The sequence below is a fragment of the Hemibagrus wyckioides genome, linkage group LG13 (assembly GCF_019097595.1).
Source record: "Hemibagrus wyckioides isolate EC202008001 linkage group LG13, SWU_Hwy_1.0, whole genome shotgun sequence".
In the NCBI taxonomy this organism is placed as follows: Eukaryota; Metazoa; Chordata; class Actinopteri; order Siluriformes; family Bagridae; genus Hemibagrus; species Hemibagrus wyckioides.
The window spans coordinates 1,760,230-1,778,347 of record NC_080722.1 but is presented as its reverse complement, the minus strand read 5'-3'; the positions used below and the strand labels follow the sequence as shown (position 1 = coordinate 1,778,347).

The following is an 18,118-nucleotide window of genomic DNA, read 5'->3' as shown; positions in this document are numbered from 1 at the left end:
GTTAATGTATGCTGCCATTGAGACAATGTCTTTTCCCAGGGACTCCATGCCTTTCTCAGCAGGACAATACCAGGAACCCCATCAATTGTCTAAAGTTCAAACCAATATCAACCCTTGCCTCTATCTCTAAGATGTAAGATAAGTTTGGAGCTCAGCAATTCAATTCTTACTTATATTAAAATAACATTCAAGAAATCATCAGGACTAAATCTACAGTGATGAATTATGATAAGTTCTAAATTGCAATTTTTCGTGTTGCCACATTCACCTCCACAACTAAAATGTCAAGGGGTCTGGGATTTTAGGAAACATCCACACACACACTGAGTGAAACCGTGAGTATTGTATCAAATAAACAATGGGAAATGTCTTGGGGAAACATCTTACTCTCACATCTACACACACACACACACACACACACACACAGAGACAAAGAAACTAGTCATTTCTGGTAATCTATACACACAAGCACTTTATTAGGAACAACTGCTGCTCCAATCAACCAATCATGTGGAAGCAGCACAATATATAAAATCTTGCAGATACATCAAGAGTTTCAGTTAACATTCCATTAAACACCGACGTAAACTGGTTTCAAACACAAAGACTGAAAAAAAGGAAAACGTGTCTCCCTTTTCCACTGTTGGACTTTTATTTTGCCCAGTTACAGGTCATTTGTATCTTTTTTTGCCTGCGGTTAGTGTTAACAATATTAAGGTTATTTGGTTAATCCATAACATGAACCTCTTATGTATATCTATATGATGCTCTATTAGACACATTAGATTATCATACACATTCATGAGTCCATTAAGAACCTGTTACATGTTAGATAACTCACAAGAAATATAATTGCAAATGAAAAGCAAAAGAAACCACTAGTAAATGTCATGACCTTCATCATGATGTAGAAATCAATAGAAACATGGTATTGAATACTGGAAATATACCTAACAAAAAACATTTATATTCATCAGTAATCTGACCTGCTCATGTCACTGTTAGGATTACATAATTCTTTGAGATTTATGTAAAATCTTACAGAGTAAATGAATCCAGTTTACCTTCACCACAATTTTATTTTAAACTCACTTCCAAGAAGTGAAATTCCCATTGTGCGTCCGAGTGTTACTCCAGTCCCTAGAACCTTAGCTTCGATATTAGTGGGACTAATTTTCACACCAGTGTCAATCGCCAGACCCAGCTTCGCTTCAACTGGACCAGCTTCAGTCGATACACTTCCAAGCTCTGCTCGAGTCATGGCTCCTACTTCCAGGTTATTAGCCACGGTCTCGGCAGAAGCACTTGGACCGTTGATGCTCCACACTTCTCCAGCTGGTCCTACACCAACCACAGATTTAGGAATGGATTCTGATTGGTCAGAAGGTGTTGATTAATTCTCTATAACAGCAGCTCAGGTTCATCTTAAAGCACTTGTTCTAATACATTATCATTTCTATAGTAACAGCTCTTTTTGTAACAGTCTCCTTACTCTCCATATCTCCTTACTCTTCTAGAAGCTATTTAATGACAGTGATGATGTGGTCAAAATCAGAATCCAATTCTACATTAATACAATTAAATTATAAATATTGTGGAAAAATTCAGTATTTCAGAACATGAAGTAAAATTATTAGGTGCAGTTTTGCTCTGTTGTGTTTTATTTTTTTGAACAAGCCTGTATATTATGATTTTTTTAAATGAACATGTTAAAGAATTGTGAACTTACCTCGTCCTTTTGACATTTTCAATGTTTTGGCCAAAAAACTCTCACTGTTAAATCACCCTGAAAAACAGAGAGAGAGAAGAAAGAGAATATAGTGTAAATATAAGTTTTCTCATCTCAGGCTGATTCAGTGTGTGTGTGTGTGTGTGTGTGGAAAAATTCAGTATTTCAGAACATGAAGTTGGATATGAAGTGAGATATAAAGATGAATAAAGATGCATGTATTTTCTAAAGCTGTATAAAGTTAACAGTGTGAGCATGGAGAGAATAAACAGAATAAAAAGAGCTCTGTTTAAGTAAGTATTTATAAAGCAGTTCAGTATTTCAGCAGTATGTTATTTTGTACTGATCAGGTTTATCCAGTACATTATTGAACAGGAATCAACTCAGAGAATGATTGCATCCATTGCTATAAATGCTATATGAACACAATATTACATTAGAGCCTGTTTAATTATTATTATGATTATTATGATTATTATTATTATTATTATTATTATTATTATTATTATTATTAGTCTGTTGCTCCAGTTATGGGACACCACAGCGGATCATTATCTGATTATTATTGCTAAGTAAAAATCATTAAATCTTACCTGCTGTCTCTCCTGTGATGTCTTCAGGAATCTGGTAGTTGAGTTGAGTATCTCGAGGAGGTGCAACAGCATCGTTTATATCCAACTCCGTTCTTCCATTGTTTCACTTTCACTCCTCGTCTGATTCACCAGCAGGGTTTCACTTTCTTGGAATCGGTGCCTTTTACACAAAAGGGTCAAAGTGGTGGGAAAAAATTAGTGCACCCTATAATTCAGGAACATGCAGAACTCACTTCAGCAACAATATCTGTGGGAGTTGATCAGACTCTCCCGTGGTTTTGGAGAAGTTTTATCCTACAATCTTGATTCAGTTTATTGTAGATTAACGATATAATGTTCATACACAGCTCTCCTAAGATCCCATCATCTCGATGAAGTCATAGTTCCTCTTTCTCTCCGTATTCTCCAGAGTCTCATTTATACATTTCTGGTGCTTTTTGAGGAACTAGTGTAGAGAATGAAAGCTGTTAGTTTACAGGACATGACCTGCTTTGGAAAAATTAAAAATTTCCATGGAAATTTGAAACAGGGCCTGAAATGTGGGTTGGTTCCTGTGTGTGGGAAAATGGCTTTTATCTATTTCTGTGTATTTAGAACATTTCATATCTATCAGTTATTACCTTCTACTGTAAATACACACTAATTTTAATGCTGAGACAGCGGTTCATTAACTTCCTGTTCAGTGTGTTAAAGCACTCTTGATACCTCATGTGAAATTTATTCATATTTATTTTGAGGTAAAAGAAGAATTTTCACACTGTACCTCTGTATAAAGTCCAGCACTGAAGTGAATCTAGTGGATTGTTAAGTGGACTGATTACTTTAAATAATAAAAAAGCACAGAAATCTTTATTACTTTCTAATTAATGTTGGAATTGAAGACTCTGAATGACTGCAGAATAAAAAGAAACCACAACTTCACAACTTTAGTGTTTTTAGTGCAATATTTTTTTTTACATTTATCATTTCTATTATTTATCATTTCTACACTTTCCACAGGCTCTTAGTTTGTGTATTACTGAGGAAATACCTTGTGCTCTATCCAGCTGTGGATTCTATCTGTGGAACTATTTACACTGATTCTTTGGAATTGATGACACTGCTAATCCATTATTTAGATTTTTATTAACACTTTTTATTCATATAAATTATTGAAAGTAGTCTGCTGTTATGTAGATCAGAAAAACAACAATAATGATAATAATAATTATTATTAGTTATTATTAGTATAGGAGGGGCAAAGTGGCTTGCTGGTTTGAAAGGGCCTCAAACCTCCAGAGATGTGGAGTTTGCTTGTTCTCCTGGTGCCTCGGGGGTTTCCTCCAGGTTCTCCGGTTTCCTCCCCAAGTCCAAAGACGTGTGTTGCAGGCATCTCTAAATTGCGTGTACTGTGTATGATTGTGTCCAGTAATAGACTGACCTCCTGCCCAGGGTAGGTAGGTTTCCTGTGACCCAGCAGGGTGAGTGGTGTCCAGGATGGATGGAGAATTATTATTTGGAGCGGTGAGAAATGAGCAGCTGCTGTTTTTCATCTTGTCACTAGAGGGTGATGTCTGCAGAGAAATTAGGCTTTGAATATGATCTTCATTACTAATGTATTGTAGCATAGCTCTGAATCTTCAGACTTTCAAATAAAACACTGCTACTGATTTCATTCAGACTGGGAGATATTTTCACTCATGATAAATAATTCTATTTTACTTTAATTCTATAATAAAATGAACATTAGCATGGAAACAGCTGCACAGCAGACTGTGTGAAGAAAATTTGGTATTAGTCTGAAGAACAGTAACTAAATAGCATGAAAAAAAAATCACATTTGTAAATAAAAGAACGTCCATTACATGTGGAAAATGTGTGAAGCAAACAAACAAACAAACAAACAAACAATTTCATTTAACATGTGTGTCATCTGATTATTTCCATATGAAAAACATGTGATTGTCTTTGGTCAATATTCTTCTTGAATTCTTCAGAAATTCTTCAGAATTAGAATTCCTATGGAATTGAGGTCAGACTTGTTTCTGTGACAGAAGATTGGTCAGAATTCCTTCACGAGGGGGCGGGGTTAGGACAGGACTGGTCAGACTTCCTATTTGAGCTCTGGTCATGGCTCCTGCTCTCAGCCCCTTCTCCTCAGCCTCCACAGAAACATGAGGAACAGTGATGTGTGCATTATACTGAAGGACGTATCTGCAGGAGCTTCATGATGATCTGTGTAAAGTTCTATGACATCGTCCACAAACACATTCACACAGTTTTAAACAACACACAACAAGTTAGTGATTAACACCAGAAATTAGTCATTTAATTTAATTATCCTTAAACCAACAGCTGATTGGATGATATATAACAATTTATACAAGCAGATTTTTGGGGTCAGTGTATAACCAGGATGCCTTGTGATATATGATATATCTGATGATGATAAAGTTAGCCTAGCGCTGGACATATAGCAAAAGTATAAAAATAGACTTTGTTCTTGTGAGGGTGGAATGAAGCTTTGTGAAGCCCCGAGGTTTTCCACTGAGCTGTATGGTGAAGTGTTTCATCACTCGAAGCTTTTCAGCACGGTACACATTAGTGACATCTTGTGGTCAAATCTTTGAATAGCTGCCGTTGCATCCCAAAAGTTTGTGGACACATAAATATCACACCCAATGTGGGTATTTTCCAAAGAGTTGCCACAAAGTTGTAAACACAAAATTGTATAAAATGTCTTTGTGTGCATTGTAGCCTTGTTTCCTTCACTGGAACTAGACAAGAGGCTTAAACACGTTCCACCATGACAGTGTCCCTGTACACAAAGCTAGGTCCATGAAGACATGATTTACCTGGGTTAGAACAGAAGATCCACAGAGCCCTGACCTCAACCCCACTGAACACCTCTGAAATGGACTGGAATTCTGATTGAACACCAGATCTCCTCACCTGACATCAGTGTCTAATCTCACTAATGTTCTTGTTGGTGAATAAGCAAATAATTAATAATCAAAAATTAAAGTAAGTGCTAGAATTTATACTTTTTATCTTATTAATCATATTCAAAATCTTACAAAGAAAATTTAGTTTGAGTTTAAGCTCATTTCCAAGTGCTGCTTAATGTCACTCCAGTCCCTAGAAACTCCGGTTCTGCTGTAGAGGGGTAACTTTTACACCAGTGTCCATCTCCAGGCCAAACTTCAGCTGGACCGGCGGCAGCTGATACTCTTCCAAGCTCAGCTACAGCCATGGCTCCTAATTCCAGCCGAACAGCCTCAACAGTTGCATTTGGAACGTTAGCTTCAAATGAAAAGATAAAAGATAAATGAATAAACTTCAGGGTGGTAACAGAACCTCCTCACCTCCCTGTCATTCTGTGTTTATAACAGTAACAGTGTTTATTTCTTATTCTAATAAAACTCTACTCATCTCCTTACTCTTCTAGAAGCTATTTACTGACAGTGATAACGCTAACACAATGCTTTAAATATAGAGAGATTCCAGATCTACATGAATACAATTCAATTATGAATATTGTGGAAATATCCAACATTTCAGAATATTAATTTATAGAGAAAGAGAAGAACGGACAATAGTGTAGTTTTCAGTGAGAGAAATGTGTTCATATAACATGTATGGAAGGAGTCTCCAGTGTCAGCACTTTGTAACTGTTAGACATGAAGCTGGAACTTCTAATATCTTCAGGACTGATGAGTTTACACTTCTCTGTGGTTTCCCTTTAACGTGAAAAGCTGTTTATTGTTTTTATTTCTTGTTTTTGTTGAGAGGCTGGGGAGAAGACGACTGTTTCTAGCTGCTCTAATGTACGTGACAACAGAAACTTACTAATAGACTGAAAAAAATAATTTAATAAAAAGGTGTAATCATTGTTATACTGCTGTGGTGTTAGAGGAATCAAACACCAGAGGACATGCTGTTACAGGAAAATGATCAGCTTCAGGCTGCTAACAGTAACACTGCTTCATCACTCAGTATACATTTATACATTTCAAAACATATTTCCAGATTTCTGTAAAGCTGATTTGTTCCAAAGTCCAATGTTAAAAACTCTAAACAAATAAATTGATCTGAACTGAATGTTTCAGCATCACACAGTGTTTATAACATTCCACATTACACACACATTTCCTGCACATTTCTATTCAGAATTCAGGACTGGAAATAAACTGCAGTTCAGTAGAAGTGAAAGTGTTTACTCTCTCTTTTAAGATCATCATATTGTCTTACCTGGGTCTGGGATGAGTCGCGTGATTCACCAAGAAATTCACTCAACATTAAATTGCATATGTTCTAAAGAACAGAAACATAGACATTAACATTTCATTAAATAAAATGAAATACTGTGAGCATTTAAACACTGATAGTGAATAGTCATTGTTGATAATAAAAGCTTTTATTTATTTATTTATTTGTTTGTTTGTTTGTTTGTTTGTTTATTTATTTATTTATTTTTGCTTTAAAACAAAATCTTATGAATTTGTGTTAGTGTTGCATAATGGATTATTATTATCATTATTATTATTACCCATCCATCCATTGTCTATTCCCGCTTTATTCCTAATTAGGGTCATGGGGATCTGCTGGAGCCTATCCCAGGGTGAAAGGCAGGGGTCCACCCTGGACAGGTCTCCAGTCCATCACACTCACTCCTATGGTCAAATTAGAATGAACAATGTACATGTTTTTGGACTGTGGGAGGAAACCGGACTACCCGCAGTAAACCCACGCAGGCACAGGGACAACATGCAAACTCCACACAGAAAGTCCCCTGCCTGTTCAAACCCGGGATTCCAACCCAGGATCTTCTTGCTGTGAGGCAACAGTGCTGACCACTAAGCCACTGTGCTTATCATTATTATTAATATTATTATTATCATTATTATTATTATTATTATTATTATTATTATTATTATTATTATTATTATCGTTATTATTATTATTATTATTATTAAATTTTTTATTATGTAATACTTTGTTCAGTAATTGGCCATCACCCATTGCAATACGAATAAGGCTTTAAAGTACAATCTTTTATTATTTCTTTATTTAACATACCATGTCACCATAGTTACACGGCGTCTGAATTTTTCCGTCACTCTTCTTAGTCTCACTGACTTTTTTCTTCAGGTAGGAAAACTGATCTCCAAATGAAGTTGTGTTAAGGTTTACCTTTAGAATAATAATAATAATTAAAAAATAAAAAATAATATAAAAAAATTATGGATTTTCATATATTTCCATTTGTGTAGTAATCATATATAACACTAACTGTCTCTGTGTGATGTAGCCAGGAAGCAGTGAAGTCAGAAGAAAGCCAAGTGTTTAATCTTCGGTCATGGTAACAAGTATAGCTGGTTTCCTCAGGCCTGCAGGATGCAACTGCATACACTGGAAGGGAAGATAAGGGAAAGATAAACTTTTAAAAAATATGAGAATAATAAAAATCACTTTTCAGTTAATTAAAATTGTACTAACCGTTGCTGTCCTTCAGCTGATCCAGCATTGATCCAGAATGACAAGCTTCAATATACATCACCATCTGCAGACATTGACCAGGATTTAAGAAAACTGTGATTGTGAGCTGGACAAAAATGCTACTTTCCTGACATCACCACACACTTGATCAGTACACCTACACATTCATGTAATTATCTAATCATCTAATCATATGGCAGTATTTAAATAATATATGTGCAATAGATAATATCATGTAGAAACAGATCAAGAGCGCTTGAAAGCAATGATAATTGACTATTCACTTCTTAGTAAAACATTTTTTTATGGCCCAGTAGGGATTCACTCAGGGAATTCTCTAAACTAATTCTAGAAAAGTATATCTTGGTAATGTAGTGACTTTCTTTAAAAGGATGTTGACAGTTACACCTTTTGGTGTTTATGAATTTACACTGTTATTGATACTGCAAAATGTAACACTCAGCAGAATTAAACCTTGGTAGAAACCTAAACTCAGAAAGTGAACCTATATTCTCTCACCACCTGGTCTGCTTCAGATTCCTAGGCTAATAGCTCAGTCAGGGGCTACTATGTCTTGTCCCAGAGGACACTAGTGACTTTACACTTGGCTGAACATCTTAGCTCTGCTGCACCTCTTAAGGGTGTGTCACTATCCTGGGTGTATGCACTTCCTCAAAAGCAAGACTATTAGCTTACTGTACAGTTGATATGTAACTCTTAATAAGTTAAACATTTGGAAACTCCTTGTAGAGATTCTCTATATGGTGCAGGTGTACTGTAAACTCAGTTTTCCTGTTTGATGTGTGAGACAATGCATCCATAGTCCATGTTTGGGCACTGTGTACCTAAATTCTATGCAGGCAGCTGGGAAACGTTTCAATGACCCTGCACCACACACTAAAACATGTGGTCTGTAGCAGAACATATGTTAGGATGCTTTTCCTGGACTATAGTCTGCCTTCAACACCATCTGACCATGAAAACTGCTTGTGAGACTGACAGATCTTTGTGTCCCATCTCCCAACTGCAACTGGATCTTGGATTTTCTGCCTGGTGGACCACAGGTGGTGAGGATGGGATGGGCAAGGTCTCTACTGAGCTCACAAGTCAGCACAGGGACACCACAGAGATTCAGCCCCAAACTCTCCACCCTATACCACTATGACTGTTTCTCTGCCCAGGACTACACTGTCATCATCAAGTACACAGATGACACCTATCCTGAGCCTCATCAAGGATGGGGACGAGTCAGGGTACAGCAAACTGGTCGACAACATTCTTGTCTATGGAGTGGAAAATGACCTCACCCTCAACATAGACAAGACTAAGGAAATAATCGTGGATTTCAGGAGGAAATCCCCCCTCTACAGCCTTTTGTCATCAAGGGGACTGTTGTGGAAAGGGCTGACAGTCACAAGTTTCTGGGCCTTCATGTGCCAGCTAACCTGAGCTTAGCCAAAAACACTATTGCTGGACTCAGGAAAGCTGAAAAAGATGTCATCCACTAATCCAGGCCTACAAAGGACTTATAGAGAACATGCTATAGTGAATTTTGTGACAATTCAGCAGCACAGTGGTGTAATCTGTGATGTCTGTGATCTATCATATATTTTAATAGAAAATAGAGAGATGAAATGGAAGAAAGAAAAAGAAATAAATATATAGGTGCATTGAAATGTATGAGTTTTAAAATACACTACCAGTCAAAAGTTTGTTTTTTGTTTAGTGACTTATTTTCTACATTCTAGAACAATCCTGGAGATTTCAGAACTATGAAATAACACACATGGACTTCAGTAATCCATATGTAATGACAACAAACAACAGTCAGTTGTTATTTTAAGACACGAAGGTCAGGTGTTCTGGAATAGTTCTTGCAAGAACAGTATTGTCAAGTGCATTTGCAAAACCCATCAAGCACCATGATGAAACTGGCTCACATGAAGACCATCCCAGTAAAGCAAGACCAAAACTGACCTCTGCTGCAGAGGAGAAGTTCATTTAGAGTCACCAGCCTCAGAAATCACCAATTAACAGCACCTCAGATTAGAGGCGTTATGAAGGCTTTACAGAGCATCAGTAGCAGACATATCTCAATATCAACTGTTCAAAGGACATTATTGTGGATTTCGGCCGCCTTCAGCATTGTTTTACAATGTAGAGAGAAATAAACATCAGGAAACACCATGGGATTAGAAGGTGTGTCCAAACTTTTGACTGGTAGTGTATGTACCTTTGAAAATTTGCCCTCCTTTGACATTGTCGTCACTGTCTTAATAAGGCGTTCTGCATAAAGCTGTAACAGAAAACAACTTATTATTAATATTCATGACCTTAGTATTACATGATTCTTAGTATTTACAGACTTGTTGCCCCCAATTGCTTCATGCGTCTAACTAGGAGGTATAGGGAAGCCAGCACCCAGCTAAGTGTTTTTGCACACTTTTATTTAACTCACTGAGTGTCGTGATTCTTGCTCCACTGCCTCACCCAGATCCTACTCCAGTTCCTGGTTTTCACCTGTACTCTCTTTCCCATTCCTCTGCTGTCTGCTCACTCTGCCACTCTAATTACCTGTGACTTTCACCTGTGCTCCTCTCTCTCCTATATAAGCAGCTACTCTGGGCCTGTTTCTCTGCCAGATTGTGCTTTGTGCCTTCTGGCCAACCACCTTCAGTCTGAGACCTAGTCCACACGTACACGGGTATTTTTAAAAACAGAGTTTTTCCTCCTTTGTTTTTAAAAAAAAATCTCTTCCACATGAAAACGGCCTGAAGCACTGTCAAGAGCATGGAAAACCAACAGGTGGCAATATAATCTCAACTGTAAAGCCATGTTGGCCAATCAGAAGCCTGAGCAGTGCTGCCAGACTGGGCATGTTTCCACCCAGTTGGGCTTCTTTTGGTCACATCTCACCGGGAAAAAATTCATTGGGCGGGCTGTTTTTTTATGCAACAGGCAGGTTTTTATTTTTTAACTATAATCATGATATTTTATTAATTTTCTATTCAAACAGACTTTACAATAAAGTGTAATATGTAATGTTGATGTTTTAATTATATGGTTCAGTTTAGCCAATAAGGTTCAGGAGAGTCGTTGTTGTAATCGTTGTACTCGTTAAGCCAATATCACAAAGTTATTAACTATTGTAACTGTTTGTTGTTGTATTAGTTAAAACAGTGTGCATTTTGGGCTGGTATTTTTTTAAATGGGCTGGTTCTGTAGTTGGGCTGGAAATCTTCAGTCCAATCTGGCAACCCTGTTCACAAGTCAAAAATCTCTGGTTTCTCTGTCTACATGATAACACTGAAACCGGAGTTTTTGAAAAACTTCACCCTCGCAGGAGTTTTCAAAAATGTTCGGTTTCATTGACTTGATGTTGCGTTTGCGTGTGGATAACCGGACAAACCACAAGAAAAAAAGCTGCGGTTTTAAAAATACCCGCGTTCGTGTGGACAGGGCCTGAGACTTAGACCTGACCTGTGAGCTTCTGCACCCTGCTACCTTTCTGACCTATTTTATGCCTGATCTCTGCCAGCTGTGAGTACCTGATTAGATCCTGGAACTGTTTCTAGATTAAGACTTGGAGCCAGTTCATAACCTGAAAGCCTGTTCTGTCTTCCTGGTTCTGACCCCTGCCCATATTATAAGATCTGAATTCTATCTGCCTGTCTCCCTGCCTGAATCTGTCTGCCTGTTTTCTGACTGCCTCTGTTACCCCTAGCCATCAGTATATATCTCTCTCCTGTCCACCCTTTTGGGAGTCCTCACCTGTCCGCCATCTTGGATTCTCTCAGTACTCACTCTCCTGTTCTCAGCCCCAGTGCAGTGGCACTAATGTTTCTGGATTCACTCACCAAGAAACTGATGAGCTGCCGGTGTTACCACCTGCATGCTGAAGAACCCTCACCCCAAAGACCATTCTTTTAATAACCTTTTACTCAATATAACTTTCGTCTTTATTTCACCCCTGGTGTTAAGACTGCCAAACCTCACCCTCTGTCACTTCACACAACTTTGGGGTAACCATGGACAACCAACTTTATTTTATTTATTTGTTACCTTTTATTCTGACTTCACATCACTAAACTGCCTCATGTATTAAGATTCCTCCTCTACAACATCGGGGGGATCAGGAGGTCTGTCTCTAAGCACCATTCAACTTCTGCATCTGATCCAGAATGCAGCTTAATCCTCCTTACAAACAATCAACTCTAAATACAGTACAGAAAGGAAACATTTACTAAACTTACTGTGGAATTTGGAAAGCTAAAGGAACCATCACCTCCATGGTCTGTTAAGTAGATGAACACAGTATCATTTCTACCACTGAAAGAAAACAATCAAAACATTAAAGGACATTATATTTCCACACACATCATATACAGTCGTGTATTTGGACAGATTTATTGTTATTTTTGATGCCTACAATGGTAGGCAGAAGGTTTAGAGCTGATAGTCTGACATTTGTATTAGAAATCTGTTGCTTTTCAAAGTGCTGTGAATGCCAGTGAAGCAGATCATCATTAGGCTGAAAAATTAAAACAAAACCCATAAGAGAGATCTGAAAAAATGCATTGGTGAGCTCAAGAACATCAGAAGACCATGTAAAACAACTGTGGTTGATGACTGATGGACTTTTCCCAAATGAGGAAAACCCTTTTACAAGAGTTAGCCAGATGAACATCCTCCAGGAGGTAGACATGTCTGTTTCAGTGTCAATGATAAAGGGAAACCTTCACCAGAATAATTACAGAGGGTTTACCACAATATGTACACCACTGGTTAGCCTCAAAAACTGGAAAACCAGAGTAGAGTTTGCTAAAAACATCTAAAACATATCCTGTGCAAATATGAAACAACATCCTGTTGCCTGATAAGAGCTGAACTTGTACCAGTTTGATGCAAAGAGAAGAGTATGGAGAATGGAGGGAACTGCTTATGATCGATTTAAAAAGCTTTGTATAACTGAGGATAAAGGATGGCACAAAATACAGGGGCATGATATATGATTTATTTACACCTGAATTTTTTTTTATAATATTTTTTAAATGTATTTTATATAATAGAAATAGAATTTTTTTTATATATATATTTTATTCAGTAGAAACACTGGCTGAAAAAATGTGAACAATATATAACCCTTGGCCTAATGGACATAAATACCTTTGTATGACTTTTTTTGGTCCTGTTTTCTTGACAGCAGATGAATCTCCACGCAGAACAGCCAGAAAGTTTTCAGCTGAAACATCCTGATAATGGACAGTTTAAAAAGGTAGATTCCAAATCACCAAAAAAAACATAGAAGTATAATCAGAGTATTTAATTGTTGTGTGTATAGAATAAATTACCTCTCCAGTGTAGTCCTTTGGAACCCCAGTGTAAACATCTGGTCCATTTGGTTTATTAATGATTTTACCTTTATCAGGGTTCCTGCAGAAAAAAATGTTTTTACTTATGAATGTCTATTCACCATTTCATTACATAACCAGTGGCGAGTAGCTCTGACACCTCACAGCCCCTGGGTCCCCAGTTCCTTGAGTTATTGCCTATGTGGACTTTTCCTTTAGGTTCTCCAGTCTTCTTGGACTGCTAAATCATGCCAGTAGGTGGACAGGTCAAGATAAATTGCTCTTAGGGCTAAATGAATGTGTGAATGAATCGTTTGCCCGGTGATGGCATGATGTTTAGAGATGGCTTTATAACCCTTCCCAGTTTGATGAGCAGCTACAACTGCTTCTCTGAGGTCATGGTTAATGTCCCGTTTTCTTCATGTCATGATGCAGACACACACCTGAGTGCTCCAGAACACTGAACTGCCTAAAGTGCTGCAATATAGAAGTAGTCACACCAATCTTGTGCACTTCATTAAGAAAACCTGGCTGCAAATTAATATCTTAATTGATGTGGCAGTAGGATACTTTTAATAGAAATGAATTGAATTTAATAAGGGTGTACTTTCTTTTTCCCATGACTGTAAATGATGCCACAATCTTTGCAGTTGATCCAACAGAGTGATCATTTAGCTTATGTGAAAATTTTTTAACTTCTAATCTGTAAAACTCACTTGTCATTATAAGCGATGTCGTCATACATCATCACCACAATCTGTTCATCTGGAATCCCATTCTTGTGCACGACTTGGTAAGCGTGACACACATTGGCCTGAATCAGAAACAGTAATTTAACTGAGCTTTAAAAAAAATTAAAAATGATTATTTAAAAAATATTATTCCTTAAAAAAAGAAAGATCGTAGCAGAATGTATCAGGTATTATATTTCTGTAATATTACAAAATATTTTACAATGTTTATTTTTCTTTGTAAGCAACCTATTTAAAAAAAACTGTGAAAACAAGCCCCTGTTAATATTCTCACCTGATGCCTGTAGTCTTCCCAACCTTTAGAACCTGCTGCCAGGAGAACCCAGTGTTTGCTGAGAACTCCCATATCGACTACAAAGTTCCTACAAAGCAGAATATTACTAGGTGTAGGTCACCTCATATACTGTATTATACAGTATATATATATATATATATATATATATATATATATATACATATATATATATATATATATATATATATATATATATATATACATATATACATATATATATGTGTGTGTGTGTGTGTGTGTGTACATTACTCACAAAAAGTTAAGGATATTTGGCTTTTGGGTGAAATTTATGGAAAATGTAAAAAGTTAACGCTACAGTGATATTATATCATGAAAGTAGGACATTTAAGTAGAAGCTGCAATGGTGATTTCAAAGATTCAATGATTGTCTCATCTCAAACAATTTATTGAAACAAAATCCAACAACAGTGGTGGGTATACCACAACAAAAAATCTCAATGTCTCAATAATCTGTCATGTGCCCTTGACCATCAATTACAGCTTGACCACGACGTCTCATGCTGTTCACGAGTCGACTTATTGTCTGCTGAGGCATGGCATTCCACTCTTCTTGAAGGGCGGCCCTCAGGTCATTGAGGTTCTGGGGTGCAGGGTTACGCGCCTCTACACGGCAACTCAGCTGATCCTATAGGTTTTCTATGGGATTCAGGTCTGGAGGAAGTGCAGGCCACTCCATTTGAGGTACCCCAGCCTCCACTTGGGTTCCTCTCACCTCCCTTAAATGTGCCTGGAGTTGAGTGGCATTCAACAATCGGTTCCGCAGGGCACTGTTCGCAATGTGGGATGTGGCCAACGTGGGATGTGGCCAAAGGACGTCCTCTTCTATGCCTTTCTGTGACTCTTCCAGTCTCTCTGTATCTCTGTCCCAACCTGCTGATGACACTGTGACACTCTAAGCTCAGTGGCCACTTCCCTCTGAGAACATCCTGTTTGAAGCCTCACAATGGTGAGGTTCTGTTGATCAATTGTTAGGTGTGCTCTTGGTCTCATGATGTCAAAATGTGAACAGCATGATGAAGAGGACTGTTTAAATACCAATTCTAACTGAACCAGAACATTTATTGGTGGATTCATGGATCAAACACCAGTTGTGAATTTTGCCGTTAAGCTCCTTGTTAGAGAACAGCAAGTTCTGCAAAAAGTACTGAAACACTGAACAGTTGGACATGTGCATTCAAAAGTGTACAGAAGGTCAAATTAAGTTCACCTGGAAAGGTTATAGTGCATTTTAGGTGCATCCTGAAATTTCACCTGAAAGCAGAATATCCTGAACTTTTTGTGAGTAGTGTGTATATGTATGTATATATGGGGTAGTAAGAAAAGATAAATTGTATAAATCTCTGAACACTAATCAACAGCAATATTTCTGATCTGACTCAGTGTGCTGCTCACTGCTTAAATATCTGATAAATTAGAGATATGTTTTTTGCCATAGTTTTATATAGATTCCTTAAATTCATATAAGTGTTATTTCATCAGTTTTATTACACCACCCCATTACTCAATATTTTACTGTAACATCACACACTGTGTCTTAGCACTTACAGAATACTTACTTACTATAAAACATACATGGTTATCTTTTATTTACTTATTTATTTAAAAGATACATATTATACTGTATCTGTATTTGAGACCCTGGAGTCATATATATAATTGGATTATTTGAGGTTCTTAAAAGTAGAAATGTATTGATTCTTACCTGTCGCTGCTTCAGTGTTAGTTTGAGTAAATGTGCTGAAGTGGTGCTTTGGTGCATTTATAATCAGGAAACTTTCACTTTCTCTTTAATTTCTTAAGTCATAAAAGATAAAGGTATTTTTCCAGATCCACCAGCAGTTCATTATGATAACTCACATAGAAAATGAAAGCGATTACATACACACAATCACACACACCTTTTTATGTTGTTATCATTGCAGAGTTTTATTTAAATACAGATTCCTCTGATTCCCTCGCGTGTGTGCTCTGTGCTCTATCACTAGATAATAAACTGAGGAATGTGTGTAATGGGTTCGAATGAACACTGTGTGTTGGAGATATGTATCTAAACTCTAAACTGGGACTCTGGAATTCCCCAAACATTCATTTCTCACAGAAGAAAGGAAAGCCCCAGTCATTAATGTGGCACACAAACAGCTCTTGATATCAAAATGACTACATAAATTATTCATTCATGTCCCAGGAAGCCCTCATAGCTATATATGTGTAAAGTCACAACCCAGGCAGTGAGGGGCTGAACACAAACACATCAGATATCATGGACTTAAGTGTGCTTTTATTGACAGTGCAACAGGTGAAACAGTGTTTAAGTGGAAAATCTTAAGGTGTAAGGAGAAAGAGGGTGATATTTAGCTGAGTGCCAGTGTGTTTGTGTGGTGTGGGGATTCTGGGTCGAGGAGCAGAGACATGGAGAGACCCAGGAGGCTGGTGGGGTGGAGCGCTTTTAGAGAGCATCATCCTCCGTATCCATTGGCAGCTCTGTAATGAAAGAGATGGAGAAATGTACATTAGTTCACGTGTGGCTCACGCTCTTACCTCCCCAGAGGTGTCCTCTTCTCTTCTCCAGGGGGGTGAAGAAGTTGTAGTGCTGCTCTGATTGGCTGCAGATTTTTGGCGAGGTCATTAAAAAGTACACAGCGGCCATGTGCTTCAGGACTATCCACAACACTGGGGATGCTGAAATGCTGCTGTCCATTCAGCGCTCGGGATGTTTTAGTGGGAGGAGCAAGAAGTGCCACAGTGCTGGTCTCGTCATCAATATATGTATATATATATCTAATGAGGTGAATTGGCTATGGCAGTAAATTATATGTTAAATAAAATGTTAGAATTATGTGAATAAGTAATAATGCAATTCGATTCTTTTTAATGAATAAAAAGATGAGAAACATATTAGAAACTTTTGTGTGGCATTTCATGATGTAAACAGCGAGCTACATGCTAATATAAAGTGAACTTTACTGGAAGTTAACGTTTTGCCACGCAGCAGTCAGTGACAGAGTGTATATCTACAGTGTATTAAAATGATTTCTACATTTTAGACTCTGTCATGATGTGACACAATGCTTTAGGAGTCTGTAATTTAATCTGATCAGACGATAACACTTATGACTTATGATAACACTAGACATAAACACATCATGGTGCACTGTTTTGAAGCACTAGTCTGAATGTTATAGTAATAAACAGTCACTGACAAATTTTTGTTTTTCATTCTATTCTCATATTCTATTATGGCTAAAAGTGAAACACACACACACACACACACACACATACACACATATACACACACACACACACACATACACACATATACACACACACACACACACACAAAAAAAACCTTTTTTCTCATACTCTTCCACTCACCAGGATTTCCTCTTTCATTACAAAGGGGATAGGTGTAGGTATTATACTGGGGGTGGATTTATACTAATTAAGGTCTGGGAATTTAACAGTGCATTTATATATGCTGAAAGTGAAACACACACACACACACATACACACACATAAAAATTCCCCCCGTTGTTTTCTCTGAGTCATCTGCTCCGTTGAACTTCGTTGAACTTTGAGCTCCAACTATAATGTCTTTCCTGTCCTACCTCCTGTCTCCTCAGTCTTTTATGTGTAATTAATTTTCATGAACACAGAGTCAGCAATCTTCCTTCAAATATATTTAAAAAGACTCAAATGTTCCACTATAAAATTACTCAAAAGCAGTTCACAGCTTTAATAATAATTCTACTGCATCAGCTTCAAATAGGCCTCATTTCTCATCAAGTAGAAGTGTGCTGAGTCTTATCTGTTTGCCCTCCTGTGACTTTTTTATTGAATTCAAATTCACATTTTGTCACATACAAAATCATACACAGTACAACATGTAGTGAAATGCTTTA

At 37.3% G+C, this 18,118-nt stretch overlaps 1 protein-coding gene across 1 annotated transcript; it reads right to left on the bottom strand.

Annotated features, from left to right (window-relative positions):
* Nucleotides 1-4,700: 4,700 nt before the first annotated feature.
* LOC131363308 (legumain-like) lies at nucleotides 4,701-16,062 on the bottom strand. The gene is made up of 12 exons (XM_058405701.1): nucleotides 15,922-16,062; nucleotides 14,178-14,265; nucleotides 13,868-13,965; nucleotides 13,152-13,233; nucleotides 12,967-13,052; nucleotides 12,054-12,129; nucleotides 10,034-10,096; nucleotides 7,801-7,864; nucleotides 7,595-7,713; nucleotides 7,381-7,494; nucleotides 6,553-6,615; nucleotides 4,701-5,604 (listed from the first exon to the last, which is right to left on the bottom strand). The coding sequence occupies exons 2-12, from the start codon at nucleotides 14,247-14,249 to the stop codon at nucleotides 5,560-5,562; spliced, it is 882 nt and encodes a 293-aa protein (XP_058261684.1). The 5' UTR covers nucleotides 14,250-14,265; nucleotides 15,922-16,062; the 3' UTR covers nucleotides 4,701-5,559.
* Between the last annotated feature and the right edge of the window lie 2,056 nt (nucleotides 16,063-18,118).

Excerpts from the sequence above, each read along its gene's own strand:
- LOC131363308 (XM_058405701.1), bottom strand. The coding sequence starts at position 14,249 with ATGGGAGTTCTCAGCAAACACTGGGTTCTCCTGGCAGCAGGTTCTAAA. Across the intron at positions 7,865-10,033 it reads AGGAGGGCAAATTTTCAAAG|ATGGTGATGTATATTGAAGC; the intron begins GTACATACACTA and ends CAATGTCTGCAG. Across the intron at positions 7,495-7,594 it reads GGCTACATCACACAGAGACA|GTAAACCTTAACACAACTTC; the intron begins GTTAGTGTTATA and ends ATTATTCTAAAG.